At 45.2% G+C, this 22,148-nt stretch overlaps 1 protein-coding gene across 1 annotated transcript in view; it reads right to left on the bottom strand.

Moving 5' to 3' along the window:
• The window catches only part of LOC134395618 (zinc finger protein 84-like), a gene marked incomplete at its 3' end in the record, with an annotated part of 48,289 nt that extends 27,823 nt beyond the window's left edge, over positions 1–20,466 (bottom strand). The window contains exons 1-5 of the mRNA XM_063121777.1: positions 20,380–20,466; positions 16,386–16,880; positions 15,986–16,115; positions 15,482–15,783; positions 14,332–14,458 (exon numbers count right to left, since the gene is read on the bottom strand). Of these exons, the coding sequence (XP_062977847.1) occupies positions 14,332–14,458; positions 15,482–15,538 (184 nt within the window). The remainder of the gene's footprint in view (positions 1–14,331; positions 14,459–15,481; positions 15,784–15,985; positions 16,116–16,385; positions 16,881–20,379) is intronic.
• Positions 20,467–22,148: the final 1,682 nt, after the last annotated feature.

The raw sequence follows: 22,148 nt of genomic DNA, 5'->3' as shown, positions 1-22,148 counted from the left end.
ATACAAAAGAAAATATTTTGGCACACAAAGCATTTTGTGTGGGCACTCGGTAAAAAGTATACCTCCGCCATTGGCGACACAACATTAAAACCTTTGACTTATACTATTTAAGGTAACTTGGCGTAACCAACCCATCATGTTAACAAAATATTTTGCTTACATTCAGATAGAGAAACAAACAAAACCTTCAGAAATTAGGCCGACCAAAATACATGCACGCCAACATCCAGAAAGCAGTCATACTTAAAACATGTTCAATAGTCACGACATTTCTGAATCGGTCAAAGACAGCACGGTTTGGCAAAGCCCATCATATTCATCTAGAAAAACCACCACAAGCAAGAAAAGAGAGATAGATGATGATGATGATGATGATGAAGATGATGATAAAAATAATTTATGTTATTTACTGTAAATTATTTAAAAGGGTTTTAAGAAGGATGAACAATTATCACCTATTATTACAAAATATACATCATGCCAATTATAGCAAATTGGAAAGGAACGTCTATGGGTCTAAAATGCATTATTTAATAGGAATATCACCTCCAAATCATCCCCCCAACTCACACACACACTCAGCATCACTCACTCCAAACAAACACATGCATTCACTCAAAGACCCCATGCACCCCATTCACCCATAGCTGACGAGCATAAGGGTGACACGAGGCAACGGGTGGGGTTCCGTCTTCCCTCACCTTCGCAAGCGGCTGGGGCAGGCCCAGCCACTTGCGACAGCGAGCAAACTGAGCCCCATGCTGCCACGCGCTCTCTCGAACTTTGGCTGAGTGCTGTGCTGTGCTCAGCGCCCCCCTTAGCTTGGTGACCTAGGCCGCTGCCTTAGTGGCCTTGATGGTAGCGCCAGCCCTGTCTCTGATATTCCCCAGAGAGTGAGACCAAGTTGAAATACAGCCACCACCTGCCATTGATCCTTACCCTGCAAGGCGGCACGTCCGTTGTCCTCTGGCCGGAACCCCCTTTGTGGGGGGCTCTGCCAAGTGCCTGACAATGGAGCCGCCTCTGCTGCAGGGAAATCAGGTCTCACTTCTGGAAATTGGGCCTTTACCTGAAATAGCAGTGATGGTCCAACACATGGAATGAGGAGAAGGGTCAGAAAAAGAATGAGAGAGTGCAAAATAACAGAGGCGAGGAAATGGACATTTCTCCTGGGGCAATGAGTAGGGAGTTTTCAGACCACAACCCTCCCATTCCTGCCCCCCTGGATGAAACGCTCTCACCTGCTGCCCTTCCTCCCTCTTGTCCTCTGCCTGGCTCAGGAGGAAGCCTTCTGCCAGGGCCACCGCCTGGGAACTGGTCTCCGCTCTGCATTCCCTCACCCAGTTCGCCATCTCCACTGGCAGGATGGTCAGGAACTGATCCAGGATCACCAGGTCTACGATTTGGGTTTTCGTATGTCGCTCTGGCTTCAGCCACCGATGGGAAAGAGAGTGGAGCTGGTTGCAAACCTCTCGGGGTCCATCAGCCTCCTGGTAGCAGAACTGCCTGAAACGCTGGAGCTGCACGTCTGAGCTGGCCATATCCTCACCCAGGTCCTTCCGTTCCATTCTTTCCCAGAATTCCCCACTGCTCTCGGTCTTAACAGCATCAGGATTACTTCCTGCTTCAGGGTTTGGCTCAACCATCATTGATCCGTATTTCCAAAAACCTTCAATGGGGCCAAAGAAAGTTTTCTCTCTTCTGTATCTTGGCCAAAATTGGCTTATGAGATGGCACTACAAAGTCAAGACATGGTTCCATTAAAGGAGATTTATATTTTCTCGTTAAAACCCCCTTTTCATTAACCTATCTTAAAATTTGTTGCAATAGAGCTGTCTGTCCTTTAAAGTAATCTCTGTTGATTAGTCAACTGATCTTATAAGGTCAATGGATGAAACATCAGAATTTACATATGCACAGAAACAAGACATTCTGATTCATACAGACATTTCTTCCTTTTACACAGACTTGGTTTTACTTTATCTAGTTAAAAAGAACAAAAACATTTCTCCCTGGTTTCCAGAGGTCCAAGGAAGCAAGAAATTTTGTGCCTCACAGAAACGGTTTTATACTGTTGTTTTATATTTTGAATGGTTTTAATTTTTGTGAACCGCCCAGAGAGCTCCGGCTATTGGGTGGTATAGAAATGAAATGAAATAAAATAAAATAAATAAATAAATAAATAAATAAAATAAAATAAAATAAAATAAAATAAAAATTGTGCTCTGTTTGTTTGTTTTTTCTATGCTGGATTTTTTAAACACCTCTTTTTCATCCTCTTCACCATTTCTTTATCATCAGCCTTCTCCTCCTTCTCAAAGGGATTCCTCTCCAGCTGCTTCACTGGGTTCGGCCAAGATCTTTTGCTGCCTTTAGCCTCTCTCCTCCGCCACCCTCACCCCCCACAGTAGTAAAAGGTCAGGAGTCACCAATTAAAGAACTAACTAGCCTTTCCTGGCTATCATATATATTTCCTCACTGGAGGACAGGACAGGTTCTCACAGGACACCATCCTCCACCCCAAGAGATCACAAGGTTTTTGCCCCACAGAAACCATGGGTCAATGTTCGGTTGAGGAGGTTTGCCTTTTCCCCCCTTTCAGAATGTGTAACACTTCTTTTTCGTTCTCTTTTACTTCTCCATTTATTGATTCAGTTATTATCAGCCTTCTCCTCCTGTCCTCTCTCTGCAGGCCGGCCTCTCAGGGGGGTCCCAAGATCTCTGGCTGCCCTTGGAAAAACTGCCATAAGCGCCCCTCAATTCCCCCCCCCAGAGTAAAATGTCTACAAAACTTGCTGCCCTTTCAGGGGTCTCCAAATCACTTGCCTTTTGGGGGAGGGGTCTTGGGGGGGCACCTGGTCTCCCTCCACCCGCCTTTGGTGGCTGCTGTCAGTCCGGCTGGTCCAGCAGAGAACGAGGGCAGCGTCTCAGCCCCAGGCAGGATTGCACCCGGGGACCCCCATGGGCCAAGAGGGAGGGTGTGTGTGTGGGGGGGGGGAAACAGGGGCCCGATGAACGGGGGAAGAAGGACCGTCGTCCCTGCAGGGAGGCCTGATCGAGGAAGCAGTTCTGATCCATGGACCCAGCAGCGGCGGAGGGAGGAGGGGGCGGAGACTGCGGGGGCTCCCGAGAGGCTCAGCCTGGCTGGTCTCCTCCCTATGGGGTGGGGTGGGGGGAGCGTCCAGCCCCCTTCCTATTGCGAACTCAGATCCTCCTCTGACCCTTTGGGGACTGAATTCGGGCATCTTCCCCCTTCCCAGGTCTCCCCCTCCTCTTCCTCCCCTGCAACCCAGGGACCCGCCTTCAGCCCAAGGCCAGGAGGGCTCTCACCTGATCCCGCTCAGGAGGCCCCGATGCAGCGCCCGGAGGAAGCTCCAAGGCCTTTTCCCTCCGGAGGAAGAAGGAGGCGGCACGAAGGAGCGCAGCTCCAAGACACCGGCCCCTCCTCCCCTTCCTCTCTAGGAATCGAGCTCGTTTCTTTAACCCTCAGGAGGGCAGCAAGAGGCTTTCTCTGCTTCAAGGAGGGGCAGCTAATGAGACAGGGGAACCAGTTGAAGTGTTACTTTGCTGACGCCTCCCAGGGTCCCCCCACATCTCTCCCTGTGACGCCTCTCGGGAAACCCGGCTAGCGAGAGATGCTCTCCTGTATTGAGGCATCATGAACCAGCGCAAATCCCATCCTTGCAGAAAGGGGCTGGTAAACCTACAGGCCGAGGGGAGCCTGGGCCACAGGCAGCAGCCCGGAGGTCTTGTGAATCCATATCCAACAGATTCCCCAATAAGTGAGTTCAAACAGTGGGGCATTCTTGCCGTCAAGATGTTTAAATCCCGGTTAGAGAACGGAATTGGGTGAGATGGTCCCACCTGCAGTGGATCGTGCCCTTCCTTATATGATCTCATGGCCTCCAATATCACCTGTATGCCGATGATACACAATTATATCTCTCATCTCCGGAACTTTCTCCTGATGTTCACGATCATATCTCGGCATGTCTTTCAGATATCTCAGCCTGGCTGCTTCATCGTCGTTTGAAACTTAATATGGCAAAAACTGAACTGCTTGTTTTTCCTCCTAAACCTTCTCCTCACCTCTCATTCTCTCTGTCAACGATGTCACGCGATGTCACGCTCTCTCCGGTCAAGGAAGCTCGTAGTCTTGGCTTTATATTTGATTCCTCGCTCTCCTTTATTCCTCATATCGAGGCAGTAGCTAAATCCTGTCGTTTCTTCCTGTATAATATTGCCAGGATTCGACCATTTTTGTCTGTCTCTTCTGCCAAGACTCTCGTTCACGCACTGGTTATCTCTCGGTTGGACTACTGCAACCTTCTTCTCTCTGGCCTTCCTTCGTCTCACATCATTCCGCTGGTCTCTGTCCACCACTCTGCCATTAAGATCATCTTCTTGGCCCGCCGCTCTGACCATGTCACTCCACTTCTGAAATCTCTTCATTGGCTCCCAATTCACTCCAGAATCCAATATAAACTTCTCCTGTTGACCTTCAAAGCTTTTCACGGTCTAGCTCCTGCCTATCTCTCCTCTCTCATCTCACACTATTCCCCTGCTCATGCTCTCTGCTCCTCTGATGCCATGCTTCTCGCCTGCCCAAGGACCTCCACTTCCCTCACTCGGCTTCATCCTTTTTCTTCTGCTGCCCCTTACGCCTGGAACGCTCTTCCAGAACACTTGAGAACTACCAACTCAATCACAGCTTTTAAAACTCAGCTAAAAACTTTTCTTTTCCCTATAGCTTTTAAATATTGAGTTTGTTCTGACTCTATACTGTTAGCTTCACCCTACCCGGTGCCTGTTTACACTTCCCTGTGCCTGTTTGCATTCTCTTTCCCTCCTTATTGTTTACTACAACTTTATTAGATTGTAAGCCTATGCGGCAGGGTCTTGCTATTTACTGTGTATAATCTGTACAGCACCATGTACATTGATGGTGCTATATAAATAAATAAATAATAATAATAATAATACCACCCTGACTTTCCTGGGAGAAGAGAAAAGTCTTGACCTTACTTTGTTGAGAAGTAAGAATTACCTTCTGACTGAAGTTCCTTCCAAATTCCAAGCATTTATCTGCTTTCTCACGGATGTGACATTTTTTATAAGAAATTGTTTGATTGCTTTTATTATGTTCATAGACCAGTCAAACAGTCAGTACAAAAGCAGTGTTGAAACTCAATAAAATATAGAATAAATAAAGGCAATAAACAATAAAGGCAATAAATATAATATTTACAATACATAAAATTTGTGACTCATTCAGGAGCCTAGAATTAAAATTAAGAGATTACTAATCTGTAATACCAAGTAGTCTCAATTTGTTGATTCATTGCAACAAAACTCATTGCGTTTGACATGACCTTGGGGTCATTATCTGAAAGACAATGTGCTAGATGTTGTTCTTCCATTCCCCACAAGAACTGTTGTAAAATAGGAGTTATAACTATGTGGCGCAAGTCCTGATAGAAAGTACAATGAAGCAAAATGCATATTGCTATTTCTGCTCTTCCCAACCAGTTCCTAATATGGTTTCCTTCTAAACCTTTGTTCCCATAAGGCAGAAGGTAATACATTATCTCCTGCCAGGGTAAAAGCTTTCTTGAATTTTGGGATGTGCAACTCAGGCAGATACTGTGCAGGCCAAAATGCCCTCCCATTGTCTCTATAATGGTTAGAGGCACTACTTAAATGAAGTTGGAGCTCCACATGTCAGAACTGGCAGTTCGGCTTTTGTGTAGCCCACAATTTATTATAATTTTCCAGTTTTGACCAGTTCTCCATAACCAAATGTTTATATCTTTGTGAAGGGATGTAAAGTGCTCCTGCTATAAGAAGATGGATTGTATTTTGGCCATCGACCTCAATGCATGAATTGGAAAGGATGATGACACCCCCTACGCTCACTTCCATGAACAGCCACCGGCATCGGAGGAATCTCATCCTCTACCCGATGGGCATTTGAAGGATAAGAGTTGCAGTTTTTCAGGATTATCCCAGATGGAAATTATAAACAGAATGGCCCTTGCATTATTGAATGGGGGGCAGAGACAGGTAGATGACCTGGCAGGAGAATATACTTTTTATGCCCAGAGCTCAACAACTGATTATATTATTATTGTTTCTTGTGTAATTTAGCCTGATGCATTGGGCACACAACTCTTTCTGCACTCCAAATGAGAGCGTTTCTCCCGTGTGTGTTCTTCTTTTCAAATATAAAAACTTAAATATTAAGATCATACAGAAACCATATATGCAAGGAATAATAGATTACGTATGCTTTCTATAAACACACAGTACAAATTATTTAACATTGGTTATCAGGCAGTTTTAAAGGATAATTAATTGGTTGGACAGATCCCCAATTACGACTATTTATTTTAATTGTTATTTTTCCCAGAGAGGCTATGGTAACTGTGAAGGACAGGGGTGCAAACCTCTGTGCTGTTGCTATGTGATTTTGATGTCTGCCTTCCATGTATGCTCTATTGTGTTTAATATCTGCTGTGCCAGGCTCAGGAGAGAGGATGAGAGCTGGTGGCTTTTGGCCAAGGTCGTTGCTGCCTAGAGCCTATGCAACTCCCACCGCAGCACCTGGAGGTTTATCAGCGTTGTTGAGGAGCTAACTTGCTTCAGCTGTGGGAAAAGAAGATGGGTCCCATCTCAGTGGGGAGGGGTTGTCGGAAGCCCGGGAAGGACACCGATTGGTTAACAAGGGTCATGGGGCTGGAGGGCCAAAGAAGAGATAAAAAGTCCCATGAAGAAGGGTTACAGGGAGCACACAACTCGCCTGTTAAAACAGCTCCACTGGCTTCCAGTCTGTTTCCGGGCACAATTCAAAGTGCTGGTTATGACCTATAAAGCTCTATATGGTTTGGGTCCAGGTTATTTGAATGAACATATTCTCCCTTATGAGCCTGCCCGTGCTTTGAGATCTTCTGGAGAGGCCCTTCTTTCAGTCCCACCTTCTTCACAGGCACGCTTGGTGGGAACATGGGAGAGGGCCTTCTCGGTGGCTGCTCCGGTGCTCCTGGAACTCTCTTCCTGGGGAAGCTAGGCTGGCTCCCTCCTTGATGGGCTTTCGGAAGCAGGCTAAAACTTTTTTGTTCAAGCAGGCCTTTGGAGAATAATCCAGTCCTCCATCTATGTTAATGTCTTATAATTTTGCTGTGTATTTTTTAATTGTTTATGGTTTTGTTTCCCTCCCCACCCCCCATGTATATTTTAAACTTTGTAAGGCTGCCTTGAGGGCCAGCATTGGGCAAAAGGCGGGATACAAATAAGTATAATAATAATAATAATAATATCCATCTTCCTTGGTGGTTCGTGCATATGTCAAGTGAGAAGATCAGGTCCAAGGCTTTTTCCTAAAGCTTTTAAAACTTGATTTTGTTCTGACTGTATACTGCTAGTTTTACCCTACCCTGTGCCTGTTTGGTGCATTCTCTTCCCCTCCTTATTGTTTTATTATGGTTTTATTAGAATGTAAGCCTATGCGGCAGGGTCTTGCTATTTACTGTTTTACTCTGTACAGCACCATGTTCATTGATGGTGCTATATAAATAATAATAATAATAATAATAATAATAATAATAATAATAATGAGGGGGTTGCTTGGAGTTAGAGGGGCTTTTTTATGTTTTAACGTGTGTGGGTACCTTGGAGGTCAGCCGCCGTTGCGACTGGGTGTGGGGACGTTTGAGAACTTTTCCTCACCTTCCTACCTCACTCCCTTTCCCCCCTTTCCCTTTCCCCTTTGAAAGGCTTTTATTGACCAAGGCCATACGTGTTAAGTTTTAGTAATGGTAATAAAGTTGCTTTGGTCCCTAAACGTGTGTCTGTGTGTTATTCTCTGACCATCTGGCTCATCCCGGATGTGGACAAGGCTAGGGAGGCAGGTTGCCTGGGAGTTCAGGACGTTTGGTCCAGGAGCCTTCCTTGCAGGGCTGTCAGGTGGACCATCACATCCTTTACAGTAACTATAAGCTATGAAAGGCAATTTGTACCTGTGCTGATGCTGGTATTTTGGTTGTGTGTGTAATAAAACACAACCATTCTGTAGCAAAACTGTATTTGCTCTTTAGTCCTCTTAATACCTTTGTGTAAGTTTCTCTGAGAGCGCTATTTCCCACGCTATTACCGTACCACCTCCTTCTATTTCATCCTTTTGCCTCCTTCCAGCATTTAGCTATCAGCATACATGCTGCTATTAATAGATACTCAATTTGCTTTTTGTGTAATATAGTTTGGTTTTGGCCCTCAAGTTTATTAAATAATGCAAATTCTTGTGTTTTTATTACTGTCATTTCCATTACGATGGATATTTTTTCAAAAAGGTACATCTTTGCATACGTTCACAGTCCCACCACGTGTGAAAATAGGATCTCCGGACCCCACATCCTCTCCAGCACAATGGTGAGTAGGACTTGTCTATTTTTGTTATTCTAGATGGCGTGAAGAACCATTTTTGTAATATTTTAAGCAATATTTCTGTACATTTAGCTGATGTGGCTTTAAAAGATTTCCCCCCACATTTTTATCTCATATTCTTGATCTATTCTAATAGCCCAGTCAGATTCCCAGCAAGTTCGTAGTACTTCCTGTGATCCTAAATCCAGTTTAAGTAGTAATCTATATAGTGATTTGTCCTTTATCTTTTTCTGCTGAGTTAATGGTCATTCTTTCAAAATCTGTCAAGTTTCTGGTGTCTTGCTGCATGATATACTGCTTTCTAAGACATGTGGATAGTTGATACTACACTAACCATGTAATGTTTGTATTCCTCAATGATGTCCTCCAGGCAGATCTAGATACGGCTAATAAGTCTTTATAATAATGCATTAATCTATCCAGTTGATTGTCTTTTAAAGCATTTTTGTTTCTCAATCTCCCTTTTAGGTGAAAATCTGGGAGTCCACAAATAGGTATCAGTGGAGATATCCCAGGCATCAATGATTCCTTTCTGTATTTCTAGACTTTTAATATAGAAAATAATACTTGTGCGTTGTTGTTGTATGCCCTTTTTAATTTCTTTTTTAATGAAAGGTAGTGATGTAAAACCTGTATCTTGAAATACAGCCTTTTCTATACAAACCCAGAGTGAGTTCTTTGATGAGAATTGAGATGTGGTTTCTGACTGAAGCTCTTTCCACACTCCAAACACTTATATGGTTTCTCCCCGGTGTGAATTCTTTGATGAGAAGTAAGAGTTCTTTTCTGACTGTACCTTTTTCCACACACCAATTGTATGATTTCTCCCCTGTGTGAACTGTTTGATGCTGAGTGAGAAGTCGCTTCTGACTGAAGTTCTTTCCATACTCCAAGCACTGATATGGTTTCTCATCTGTGTGAGTAATAAAACACGACCATTCTGTAGCAAAACTGTCTTTTTTCTTTTGTCCTCTTAATACATTTGATTAAGCTTCTCTGAGAGCGTCATTTCCAATGTTATTACCGTTGTCGGAGAAATCAAGCTGGGTGGTTCTTTTACCTAATGCCCGCAGGTATAGGAAAATGGCTCTATAACACATTAGCTCTATACATCATAAAGTTCATAGGTTCCTGTTTTGTTTAAACCCTATTTTTAATTTTACACTTGCTGAAACCACATGTCACAAAACAGTTAGACACTTAAACAGATAGAATATTTTTAAAGGCAAGCAACTAGGAAACATATGGAGATGTATTTCCTGTAACTATTGTAATACCCATTTTTGTATTCTAATCTGAGAAGTACTTGAACTCTGTGTATGCCTAGGTGCTTTGCTTCTCATTGGTTGTTGTGTTGCAGAGCTGTATTATGTATTATGATTGGTGAGAAGGTTCTGTCATTGTATCCGAGGGGACCTGACCCTATAAATATGTTAACATTTCCTGCAATTGTTGGGCAGTTCCTCAGGTCTTCTGGGACTGTCACCTTGCAGCGCTGCAGGCTGCTCGTAATAAACCTTCTAAGGAGGGAGAAATCGTGTCTCGAGAGTCTGTGACCACCACTCAGCGAACCACAGGGACCCTTGGTTTCGGGTTCCACCACACCATACCAACTCCTTCTATTTCATACTTTTGCCTCCTTCCAGCATTTAGCTATTTATATATTTTATTTATTACATTTCTATACCGCCCAACAGCCGGAACTCTCTGGGCGGTTCACATATGCTATCAGCATATGAGCTGCTATTAATAGATACTCAATTTGCTTTTTGTGTAATATAGTTTGGTTTTGGCTGTCAAGTTTATTGCTGTTGTTGTTGTTATTTATTCGTTCAGTCGCTTCCGACTCTTCGTGACTTCATGGACCAGCCCACGCCAGAGCTTTCTGTCGGCTGTCGCCACCCCTAGCTCCCCCAAGGTCAAGTCTGTCACCTCCAGAAAGTCATCCGTCCATCTTGCCCTTGGTCGGCCCCTCTTCCTTTTGCCTTCCACTAATGCAAATGCCGTTGTTTTTATTTCTGTCGTTTCCATTAGGAGGGATATTTCGTCAAAAATCCCCAGGCAAAATCTTTGCATATATTCACAATCCCACCACGTGTGAACATAGGATTCCCGGACCCCACACCCTCTCCAGCACAATGGTGAGTAGGACTTGTCTATTTTTGCTATTCTGGATGTCTATTTTTGCTATTCTGGATGGCGTGAAGTATCGTTTTGGTAATATCTTAAGCAATATTTCTGTACATTTAGCTGATGTGGCTTTAAAATAATTTCCCCCACATTTTTTGTCTCGTATTCTTGACCTATTCTAATAGCCCAGTCAGATTCCCAGCGAGTTCGTAGTACTTCCTGTGATCCTAAACCTAGGATAAGTAGTAATCTATATAGTGATTTGCCCGTTATCTTTTTCTGTTGAGTTAGCGGTCATTCCTTCAAAATCTGTCAGGTTTCTGGTGCCTTGCTGCATGATGTACCGCTTTCTAAGACTTGGGTAGTTGGTACCATGCTAACTATGTAATGTTTGTATTCCTCAATGATGTCCTCCAGGCAGTCCTAGATATAGGTAATGCATTAATCTATCCAGTTGATTTGTCTTTTTGTTTATCATTCTCTCTTTTAGGTGAAAATTCGGGAGTCCACAAATTGGTATCAGTGGAGATGTCCCAGGCATCAATGATTCCTTTCTGTATTTCTAGACTTTTAATATAGAAATAATACTTGTGTGTTGTTGTTGTATGGCCTTTTTAATTTATATTTTTTAATGAAAGGCTTGAAATAAAGCCTTTTCTATAGAAACCCTGTGTGCGTTCTTTGATGAGAATTAAAGGCTCCCTTATAATTGAAGTTCTTTCCACACTCCAAGCAATGATATGGATTCTTGCCTGTGTGAGTTCTTTGATGAGAAGTAAGAGTCCTCTTCTCACTGTACCTCTTTCCACACACCAAACAATCGTATGATTTCTCCCTTGTGTGAATTGTTTGATGCTGAATGAGAGTTCTCTTATGACTGAAGTTCTTTCCACACACCAAGCACTGATATGGTTTCTCATCTGTGTGAGTCGTTTGATGCTGAGTGAGATATTTCTTCTCACCGAAGCTCTTTCCACACTCCAAACAATGATATGGTTTCTCCCCTGTATGAGTTCTTTGATGAGAATCGAGAAGTCTCTTATGATTGAAGCTTTTTTCGCATTCCAAACATTTATATGGTTTCTCGCCTGTGTGAGTGATTTGATGAGAATTGAGAAGTGTCTTATGAGTGAAGCTGTTTCCGCACTCCAGACATTTATACGGTTTCTCCCCTGTGTGAATTCTTTGATGAGAAGTGAAATGTGATTTCTGACTGAAGCTCTTTCCACACTCCAAACAATGAAATGGTTTCTCCCCTGTGTGAGTGATTTGATGAGAAGTGAAATGTGATTTCTGACTGAAGCCCTTTTCGCACTCCAAACATTTAAATGGTTTCTCCCCTGTATGAGTTCTTTGATGAGAAGTAAGAGTTATCTTTTCACTGAAGTTCTTTCCACACTCCAAACAATGGTATGGTTTCTCCCCTGTGTGAGTTCTTTGATGAGAATTGAGATGTGCCTTCTGACTGAACCTCTTTCCACATTCCAAACACTTATGTGGTTTCTCCCCTGTGTGAGTTCTTTGATGAGAATTAAGTTGGGCCTTCCAACTGAACCTCTTTCCACATTCCAAACACTTATATGGTTTCTCCCCTGTGTGAGTTCTTTGATGAGAATTAAGTTGGGCCTTCCAACTGAACCTCTTTCCACATTCCAAACTATGGGATGGTTTCTCCCTTGTGTGAATTCTTTGATGAGAAGTAAGATTTGATTTCTGACTGAAGCTCTTTCCACACTCCAAACAATGATATGGTTTCTCCCCTGTGTGAGTGCTTTGATGACAATTGAGAAGTGCCTTCTGACTGAAGCTCTTTTCGCACTCCAAACATTTATATGGTTTCACTCCTGTATGAGTTCTTTGATGAGAAGTAAGATTTCTCTTTTCAATGAACCTCTTTCCGCACTCCAAACAATGGTATGGTTTCTCTCCTGTGTGAATTCTTTGATGAGAAATAAGATATTTCTTCTCACTGAAGCTCTTTCCACACTCCAAACAATGGTATGGTTTCTCCCCTGTGTGTGTCATTTGATGAGAATTGAGATGGGCTTTCCGACTGAACCTCTTTCCGCATTCCAAACATTTATATGGTTTCTCCCCTGTGTGAGTTCTTTGATGAGAAATAACTGTATTCTTCAAACTGAACCTCTTTCCACACTCCAAGCATTGATATGGTTTCTCCACTGTGTCACTTTCTGGAATAAAGAGACGAAATTGATAAAAGTCTAAGTTAGCAATAGAACTCAAAATAATGGAGCACCTTCAATCAATGATTTTGATTAAAAGAAGAACGGATAAGACACATTTATTAATTATTTTATTTATTTGGGGCACTTATATACCACTGAATGTAATAAAATTTCAATATTAAAAGACAATATTAAAGAAGACAATGCAAAAACAGCTCAAGAAGATTCCTGCAATGCTAAAACAACTCAATAAGATTTCTGCAATGAGCAGGGGGTTGGTCTTGATGGCCTTGTAGGCCTCTTCCAATTCTACTATTCTATGATTCTATGAACTACAGTATAAGCAATTAAAGGAGCAGCAAAATGAGAGGGATGATTAATTTACTCGAGGCCCAGGGAAAGCCAGGTTGAACAGGTGTGTTTTTAGGAGGCCTGACCCCGACTGGAATGGATCAAGCGAATCCATTTCTTCCAACAATAATAATAATAATAATAATAATAATAATAATAATAATAATAATAATTTTATTTCTAACCCACCTCTCCATTCTGATCGAGGAGGGGAACAGCAATAAGTATAAAATACATAAAATACTGATTAAAAGCATAGTATATGTTGTTAAAAAATCCTAAAAACACCCTAAAAGCATCCTAGAATTCCACTGGATAGGCCTGCCGGAAGAGATCAGTCTTTAAAGCTTTCTTGTATTGACGAATCTCATCCGGCAGGCCATTCCACAGTCTGGGAGCAGCAGAACAGAAGGTCCTCTGGGTAACAGTTGTTAATCTAGTTTTTGCTAGCTGAAGTAGATTCTTCCCAGAAGACCTGAGTGTGCAGAGTGGATTGTACGGGAGAAGGTCATCCCACAGGTAGCTTGGACCCAAACCATGTAGGGCTTTAAAGGTAATAACCAACACTTTATACTTCACCCAGAAACGAACTGGCAGCCAGTGAAGAGATTTTAAAACTGGTGTAATGTGGTCACCCCTAGGTGTACCAGTGATCAGCCTGGCTGCCGTATTTCAAACTAGTTGAAGTTTCCAAACTAGGCAGAAAGGTAGCCCTATGTAGAGCACATTGCAGAAGTTGACCCTTGAAGTTACCAGTGTGTGCATTACCGTCTTTAGGTCTTCTAACTCTAGGAAGGGGTGCAGCTGGCGTATCAGCTGAAGCTGATAGTAGGGAGTCCTGGCTGTCGCATCTATCTGGGCCGTCATTTGGAGCGACAGATCCAGAAGCACCCCCAAGCTGAGAACACAGTCTTTCAGTGGGAGCGTAACCCCATCCAGGAGGGGTCACATAATTTTCTCCTTCATTCACCAATCTCCTGATCCATCTGCTCAGTCCCCTGTGGCTATATCGAATGAGCCATGATGGGCAAAGGGTCAAGAGAGCATGTGGCGGATCAAACGGATGCAAGCATCTTGTCCACAGCCTCAGGCTCCAAAAGCTAGACATGATCCCACAAAAGCAGGAGAGCTTCCGAGAGGTCATGGGCCAAAAATGGTAATATTATTATCTTGATTGTATTTGGAATCCCGTAATATCATTAAGCAGGCAAAAAGGGAGCCTTACTGAGAGAGGCCACGATCCCCCGGTTCTCCTCCATGACCAGCCAGTGCAGTGCTCTCTGGTCAGGATCCAGCAGTGCCCACTCCTCCTCCGTGAACCGCACAGCAACCTCCTCGAAAGTCACCAGACCCTGGAGGAAAAGAGAAAACGTTTCCTTCTCAAGGATAACATGAAGTGAGCTGGGTGGGCATTAGAGTGCAGTTCTGGGGGGATCAACAGCCAGAGAAACGGATCTGGCCCTCCGTCCTGCTCGTGGGCTTCCCAGGAGGCAATTGTTGGGCCACTGTGAGAAACATGATGTCGGACTAGATGGGCCTACTGTCACATGCAGCTGGTCTCTCTGTAGACTCCTAGCTTTGGAAGAGGAAGCCAGTGGGAGGTGAGGAGGGGATGGGGGCACCCAGGCTGCTCCCTGCCTTTCTCCCCAGTGATCCTTCCTCCTCCAAGTGTGTCTGTGATTCATTGTGATTCACTTCACCAAGAGAGAAAACTGCGGCTGTATGGGCAGACCCCACTTCGCAATGTATGTATGAATCCCAGATGAGTCTTCTGGGCTTCAAGGATTAATGGATATGGGTTGGGGTCTCTGAAAGACCTTTCAGGCTAAATAACAAAGTGGAACCGCAAAATATACATGTATTCCTTAAATAGAGAATAAAAAACATTTGAAATAATAAAACTAGCAAAACACATTACTCAGCAAAACAGAAATCATGGCTAGCACATCCCTTAGCAAAATTAAAATTCTGTTCCTCTCAACCAACAGAGCAGTCAGCATGAAGATCTCGTAACTTCTCCGGCAAGCGTGGTTTCCAGAGCTTAGGTAACCAGTCCAATACACATCTCATACTCCTAGGATCCCTCTCGGCAATCAGATCAAATGTTTGCCTTTTATAAGTCCCACATGGATGACCTCATCCAAAGTTTTAGAGATGGTCATACCACGATTCCTATTTCTCTCAATGGAGCCAGATTTGCCACTGACATCAGGAACACCGAGATGAAAGTATCCCTGCTAAGCTAAGCAGCTTTCTGCTTCCAGCCCCTAACCAACTCATCACTTACAGTCAGCATACAGAGGTCATTAGGAATAGCCTTCCTATGTAATGCAATGAATGCTTAACCCCAGTGCACATGACATTGCTACACCTACCTGGCCCGGTTCCGTTCCTTCAGGAAGAGACGGCTGTGTACTCATTGCCAACGTCATTCCATGCCCTGCAAGAGACAAAGAGGATGGGGAGGCAGAAGGAGGTGCTGCTCTCAGGAGCGGAGGCTGCCGTCCTAAACGCCTGGGAAGGAAGCCCCTTGCAACCCAACAGGACTGAACTTACAGGCAAATGCCTAGAATTGCAGCAAGTCTAAGTACACCTGAGGTCGTTGCAAGATGTCTTAACTTTCATTTGGATTTTGGTACTTCAGCTGGAGGCAAATGTGTATTTCCTCACTTGGGCTCTAGGCGACAAATCAAACAGTTTGTTTTTCAGGTATAAAGTCTCTAAGTGTTGAAAATTTGAATTGTGGAAAAGGTTGGAGTCAAGCATCTTCCCTCTAGAACAATCCAAGGCGAACAGAAAAAGAATCCAAGGACTCTCTGACATTCCCCAGAGAGCAAGACCAAGTAGAAATACAGCCACCATCCGCCATTGATCCTTACCATGCAAGGCAGCACGTCCGTTGTCCTCCGGCCGGAACCCCCTTTGTGGGGGGCTCTGCCAGGTGTCTGACGATGGAGCCGCCTCTGCTGCAGGGAAATCAGGTCCCACTTCTGGAAATTGGGCCTTTACCTGAAATAGCAGTGATGGTCCAAGACATGGAATGAGGAGAAGGGTTAGAAAAAGAATGAGAGAGTGCAAAATAACAGAGCTGAGGAAAGGGAAATTTCTCCTGGAGCAGTGATGGTCCAACACATGGAATGAGGAGAAGGGTTAGAAAAAAAATGGGAGTGCGCAAAATATTGGAGGCAAGGAATGGGACACCTATCCTCAGGCAATGAGTAGAGAGTTTCCAGACCTCCTCCCTCCCATTCCCCCCACCCTTGGATGAGACGCTCTCACCTGCTGCCCTTCCTCCTTCTGGTCCTCTGCCTGGCTCAGGAGGAAGCCTTCTGCCAGGGCCACCGCCTGGGAACTGGTCTCCGCTCCGCATTCCCTCACCCAGTTCGCCATCTCCGCTGGCAGGATGGTCAGGAACTGCTCCAGGATCACCAGGTCTACGATTTGGTTTTTCGTGTGTCGCTCTGGCTTGAGCCATTGATGGGAAAGAGAGTGGAGCTGGTTGCAAACCTCTCGAGGTCCATCAGCCTCCTGGTAGCAGAACTGCCTGAAACGCTGGAGCTGCACATCTGAGCTGGCCATGTCCTCACCCAGGTCCTTCTGCTCTGTTCTTTCCCAGAATTCCCCACTGCTCTCGGTCTTAACAGCATCAGGGCTACTTCCTGTTTCAGGGTTTGGTTCAACCATCATTGATCTGTATTTCCAAAAATCTTCAATGGGGCCAAAGAAAGTTTTCTCTCTTCTGTATCTTGGCCAAAATTGGCTTATGAGATGGCGCTACAAAGTCAAGACATGGTTCCGTTAAAGATTTATACTTTTTCTTTAAAACCCCCTTTTCATTAAACTATCTTAAAATTTGTTGAAATTGAGGCTGTCCTTTAAAGTAATCTCTGTTGATTAGTCAACTGATTTTACAAGGTCAATGGATGAAACATCAGAATTTACATACGTATTCATAGAAACAAGACATTCTGTTTCATACTGAGGTTTCTTCCTTTTACAGACTTTGTTTTACTTTATCTAGTTAAAAAGACCAAAAACATTTCTCCCTGGTTTCCAGAGGTCCAAGGAAGCAAGAGATTTTGTGCCTCACAGAAACTGGGATTCACCAGTTGTGCTCTGTTGAGTTTTGTTTTTTCTATACTGAATTTTTTTAACACCTCTTTTTCGTCCCCTTTGCCATTTCTTTATCATCAGCCTTCTCCTCCTTCTCAAAGGGATTCCTCTCCAGCTGCTTCACAGGGTTCAGCCAAGATCTTTTGCTGCCTTTAGCAAAAAAATCCCTCCTGCGCCTCTCACCTCCACCACGCTCACCCCCCACAGTAGTAAAAGGTCAGGAGTCACCAAATAAAAGAACTAACTATGGTTTCCTGGCTCTCATAGCTAGGAGTTGCCTTGCTGGAACACAGGTTCTCACAGAGCACCATTATTATTATTATTATTATTATTATTATTATTATTAATTTATTTATTTATATCCAGCAGAGGAGATCACAAGGTTTTTGCCCCACAGAAAACCTGGTTCAATGTTCTGTTGAGGAGGTTTGCCTCTCCCCCCCCCCCCCCGCCCTGTTCAGAATGTGTAACTCTTCTTTTTCGTTCTCTTTTACTTCTCCATTTATTGATTCAGTTAGTATCAGCCTTCTCCTCCTCTCCTCTCTCTGCAGGCCTGCCTCACAGGGGTGTCCCAAGATCTCTGGCTGCCCTTAGAAAAACTGTCACAAACGCCCCCCCCCCCCCGAGTAAAATGTCAGTAAGTTATTTAAATGACTACAAAACTTGCTGCCCTGTCAGCAGGGCCGGCGCTACCATTACGCCAACTAGGCAGCGGCCTAGGGCGCAGACTTCAGAGGGGCACACGGCGCGGCTGACTCTCGTCATCATAGCCCTCTCCCGGCGGAGGGAGCGGGCGGCTGCACACAAACATGGCCGGACCTGGCGAGGTGACTTGACTGCAGCTGGCAAGCAGCGAGATGCGGCTGGAGGGCCCCCAGTGCGAGCTGGTATAGAGCCCTGCCGACTGGTCTCCCCGAGAGTAGGGAGTCAGTGAGCTGGGCTGAGCTGAACTCGGAGGGATCCGAGCAGCTCGATCCTTTCTGCAGGTCCCGCGGGAGCACGTGACTCCCGGGGAGGCGCACCTCCGATTGCGGCCCAATCCCACCTCCTTGGCTCCGAGACCCCTGCTGCTGGTGGCTGCGTGCTCGACTGCTGGCGCACCCTTACGGGGCTTACTTCCAAGTAATTCCCGGTGTTGCCTGGGTGCAAGCTCTTCCCCCGATACTGGGAAGAAAGCCCAAGAGTTGGAACATACTTCCCGGTAAAGAGATGGGTAGGCTCTGGCTGGAAGAGACACTACAAAAGATGGATAAAAAGGAAGAGAGGTGTGCGCATGGGAGAGAGCGAGAGCGACCAGTACCAAGTTTGCGTGGCACTCCAAACTGGAAGCGCCTAATTAGGGGTGGTAGTGGGGAGCAGTGGGGTTGCTATAGCTCAGCTCTCCCGAAGTTGCCTCCCCCATGTGTTGGACTACAAGTCCCACCATCCACAGCTAGCATGCCGGCTGGAGGTCGTATACTATAGTTCAGTGTTCCCCAATCTCTGGCGCCTTCCTGCCTACAACTCCCAGCATTCTCGACCGTTAACCATGCTGGCCGAGGCGGATGGCGGCTGAAGACTGAAACATCTGGTGGGCACCAGGTTGGCAAAGAGAGTTATAGCTCCTCTGGACAGGTTCAGAAGTGTCCTTGGCATTGCGGCCTCTTGCTGCCATGGCTCAGGGCAGGTTCCCAAGAGAAACCCTGGGTGTTTGGGGTCTGTGCTCCCCTCCCCTCTGTTTTCTTTAGGAACTCCCCCGTCTTTCAGGATAAGGGCAGCCTTTACAGCATAAGAGGACCCTCCCGAGCGAAGCTTTTCCTCCCAGGCCAGCCACCAGACAAGCTGCGCTCACTTAGATTTGGATTTATGCAGTTGCATTCGGCATCTTAGCCTGGAACTTTCTCCTCCTCCTCCTCCTCCTCTTCCTCCAACAAGTAGCTCCTGTCAGAGGAGTTTAGCTCTCCCGAGGCTTCTTTTAACTGGAGGTGGCAGCAATTGAACCCAGGACCTTCTCCATTTCTTTATTTAGCCATTATTTATATTCATGAGTCATCTCTTAACCTGGTCCTCTAGGGGGACCTACAACAATTTATTATTATTATTATTATTATTATTATTATTATTATTATTTATTTATTTATTTATTTATATAGCACCATCAATGTACATGGTGCTGTACAGATTACACAGTAAATAGCAAGACCCACAAATTAAATAAAAGAATATAATAAAATACACCTGCACAATGTTTCAACATGAAGCATGGGTTGCACCGCAGAAAGCGAAGGCTGCACTCCTAAAACCCGTTTGCCTGGGAGTGAGCCCCATTGAATTCAATGGGATTTACTTCCGAGTGGACACACATAGATAGGATTGCACAACATATCACTTGTGGACGATCCACAATTAGTTTTTTTAATAAATAAATAAATAAATAAATAAATTCGTAGCACCTGCACTGGGGCTAAGGGTGAATGAATAGGATTGGGACCACAGTGTTGCGGGAGGGCTTTTAAAAAAGAACCAGATATATGTAAATTCCACCACTCAACAGTGCAAATAGCAGTGTTGGAGCTCAATTTCGGGGTGTGGGTGTGTGCAAGTGGCTCATCTTGTCTAGAGCGCAAAATAGTCTGGCACCGGCCCTGCCTTTCAGGGGTCTCCAAATCACTTGCCTTTTGGGGGGAGGGGTCTTGGGGGGGCACCTGGTCTCCCTCCACCCGCCTTTGCTGGCTGCTGTCAGTCCAGCCGGTCCAGCAGAGAACGAGGGCAGCGTCTCAGCCCCAGGCAGGATTGCACCCGGGGACCCCCATGGGCCAAGGGGGAGGGTGTGTGTGTGTGGGGGGAAACAGGGGCCCGATGAACGGGGGAAGAAGGACTGTCGTCCCTGCAGAGCGGCCTGATCGAGGAAGCAGTTCTGATCCATGGACCCAGCAGCGGCGGAGGGAGGAGGGGGCGGAGACTGCGGGGGCTCCCAAGAGGCTCAGCCTGGCAGGTCTCCTCCCTATGGGGTGGGGTGGGGGGAGCGTCCAGCCCCCTTCCTGTTGCGAACTCAGATCCTGCTCTGACCCTTTTGGGGCTGAATTCGGGCATCTCCCCCCTTCCCAGGTCTCCCTCTCCTCCTCCTCCTCCCCTGCAACCCAGGGACCCGCCTTCAGCCCAAGGCCAGGAGGGCTCTCACCTGATCCCGCCCAGGAGGCCCCGATCCAGCGCCCGGAGGAAGCTCCAAGGCCTTTTCCCTCCGGAGGGAGAAGGAGGCGGCACGAAGGAGCGCAGCTCCAAGACACCGGCCCCTCCTCCCCTGCCCCACATCCCCTTCCTCTCTAGGAATCCAGCTCGTTTCTTTAACCCTCAGGAGGGCAGCAAGAGGCAGCTAATGAGACAGGGGAACCGGCTGAAGTGTTACTTTGCTGACGCCTCCCAGGGTCCGTTCCCTGTCTCCAGCCCCCCAACGGGTTTGCTCTTCTTTAAATTGTTTGCATATTCTTACTATTCTTCACCGTTGCCTTTTCTCTGCACCGGTGTTCACTGCAGAGGATACAGGACAGATGCCTGTGACTAAACTGATGTTTTCAGGGAGTCTGAGGAACTGAGGCAAATAGGGGTAACAAAAGATGAAGTTCTGAAACTTATTGACAAATCAAAAGCAAAATAAATCACAAGGCGCAGATGGCATCCATCCTAGAGTTCTCAAAGAACTCAAATATGAAATTGTGGACCTCCTCACAAAAATGTACAACATGTCCCTAAGCTCTCTGTACCAGAGGACTGGAAGATGGCCATGTAACACCAATTTTCAAAAAGGGATCCAGGGGGATCCTGGAAATTTCAGGCCAGTTAGTTTGACATCTGTTCCAGGAAAATTATTTGAAAGCATTATTAAAGCCAAAATTAGTAAGCATATAGAAGGGCAGGTCCTGCTGAAGAAGAATCAGCATGACTTCCGCAAAGGCAACTCCTGTCTCACTAATCTGGTGAAGCGATGGACATTGTTTATTTGGATTTCCAAAATGCTTTTGATAAAGTCCCCCACCGACGACTCCTGAATAAACTTAATAGACATGGAATAAGAGGAGAGGTCCTCTTATGGATCAGTAACTGGTTAAAGAACAGAAAACAGAGGGTAGGAATAAATGGTCAATTCTCCTGATGGAGGAAAGTAAATAGTGGGGTCCCACAGGGATTGGTATTGGGACCAATTCTTTTCAAGTTGTTCATAAATGATCTGGAATTAGGAGTGAGCAGGGAAGTGGCCAAGTTTGCTGATGACACCGAATTATGTAAGGTTGTTAAAACACAAAGGGATTGTGAAGAGCTCCAAAGGGATCTCTCCAAGCTGGGAGAGTGGGCATCCAAATAGCAGATCCAGTTCAACGTAAGCAAGTGTAAGGTGATTCACATTGGGGTAAAAAAAAACCAACTTCAAGTATAACCTAATGGGATCTGAGCTGGTGGTGACAGAGCAAGAAAGAGATCTTGGGATTGTGGTGGACAGCTCGATGAAAATGTCCACCCAGGGTGCGGCCGCCGTAAAGAAGGTGAACTCCACGTTAGGCATTATAAGAAAAGGAATTGAGAATAAAATGGCCAGTATCGTACTACCCTTATACAAATCTATGGTGCGACCACACTTAGAATACTGTGTACAGTTCTGGTCACCACACCTAAAAAGGGATATTATAGAGCTGGAAAAAGTGCGGAACAGGGCAACTAAAATGATGAAGGGGCTGGAGCAACTCCCCTATGAGGGAAGGTTACATCAACTGGGATTGTTTAGCTTGGAAAAAAGGAAGCTAAGGGGAGATAGAATGTACAAAATTATGCATGGTATGGAGAATGTGATGGCCACCAATGTGGATGGCTTTAAAAGTGGGTTGGATAAATTCCTGGAGGCAAAGGCTATCAATGGTTACTAACCCTGATGGTTGTGTACTATCTCCAGTATTTGAG

Source organism: Elgaria multicarinata, chromosome 3 (assembly GCF_023053635.1).
Source record: "Elgaria multicarinata webbii isolate HBS135686 ecotype San Diego chromosome 3, rElgMul1.1.pri, whole genome shotgun sequence".
NCBI classification, from domain to species: Eukaryota; Metazoa; Chordata; class Lepidosauria; order Squamata; family Anguidae; genus Elgaria; species Elgaria multicarinata.
The sequence above is the reverse complement of the archived record's forward strand: the minus strand, read 5'-3'. Positions and strand labels throughout refer to the sequence as shown.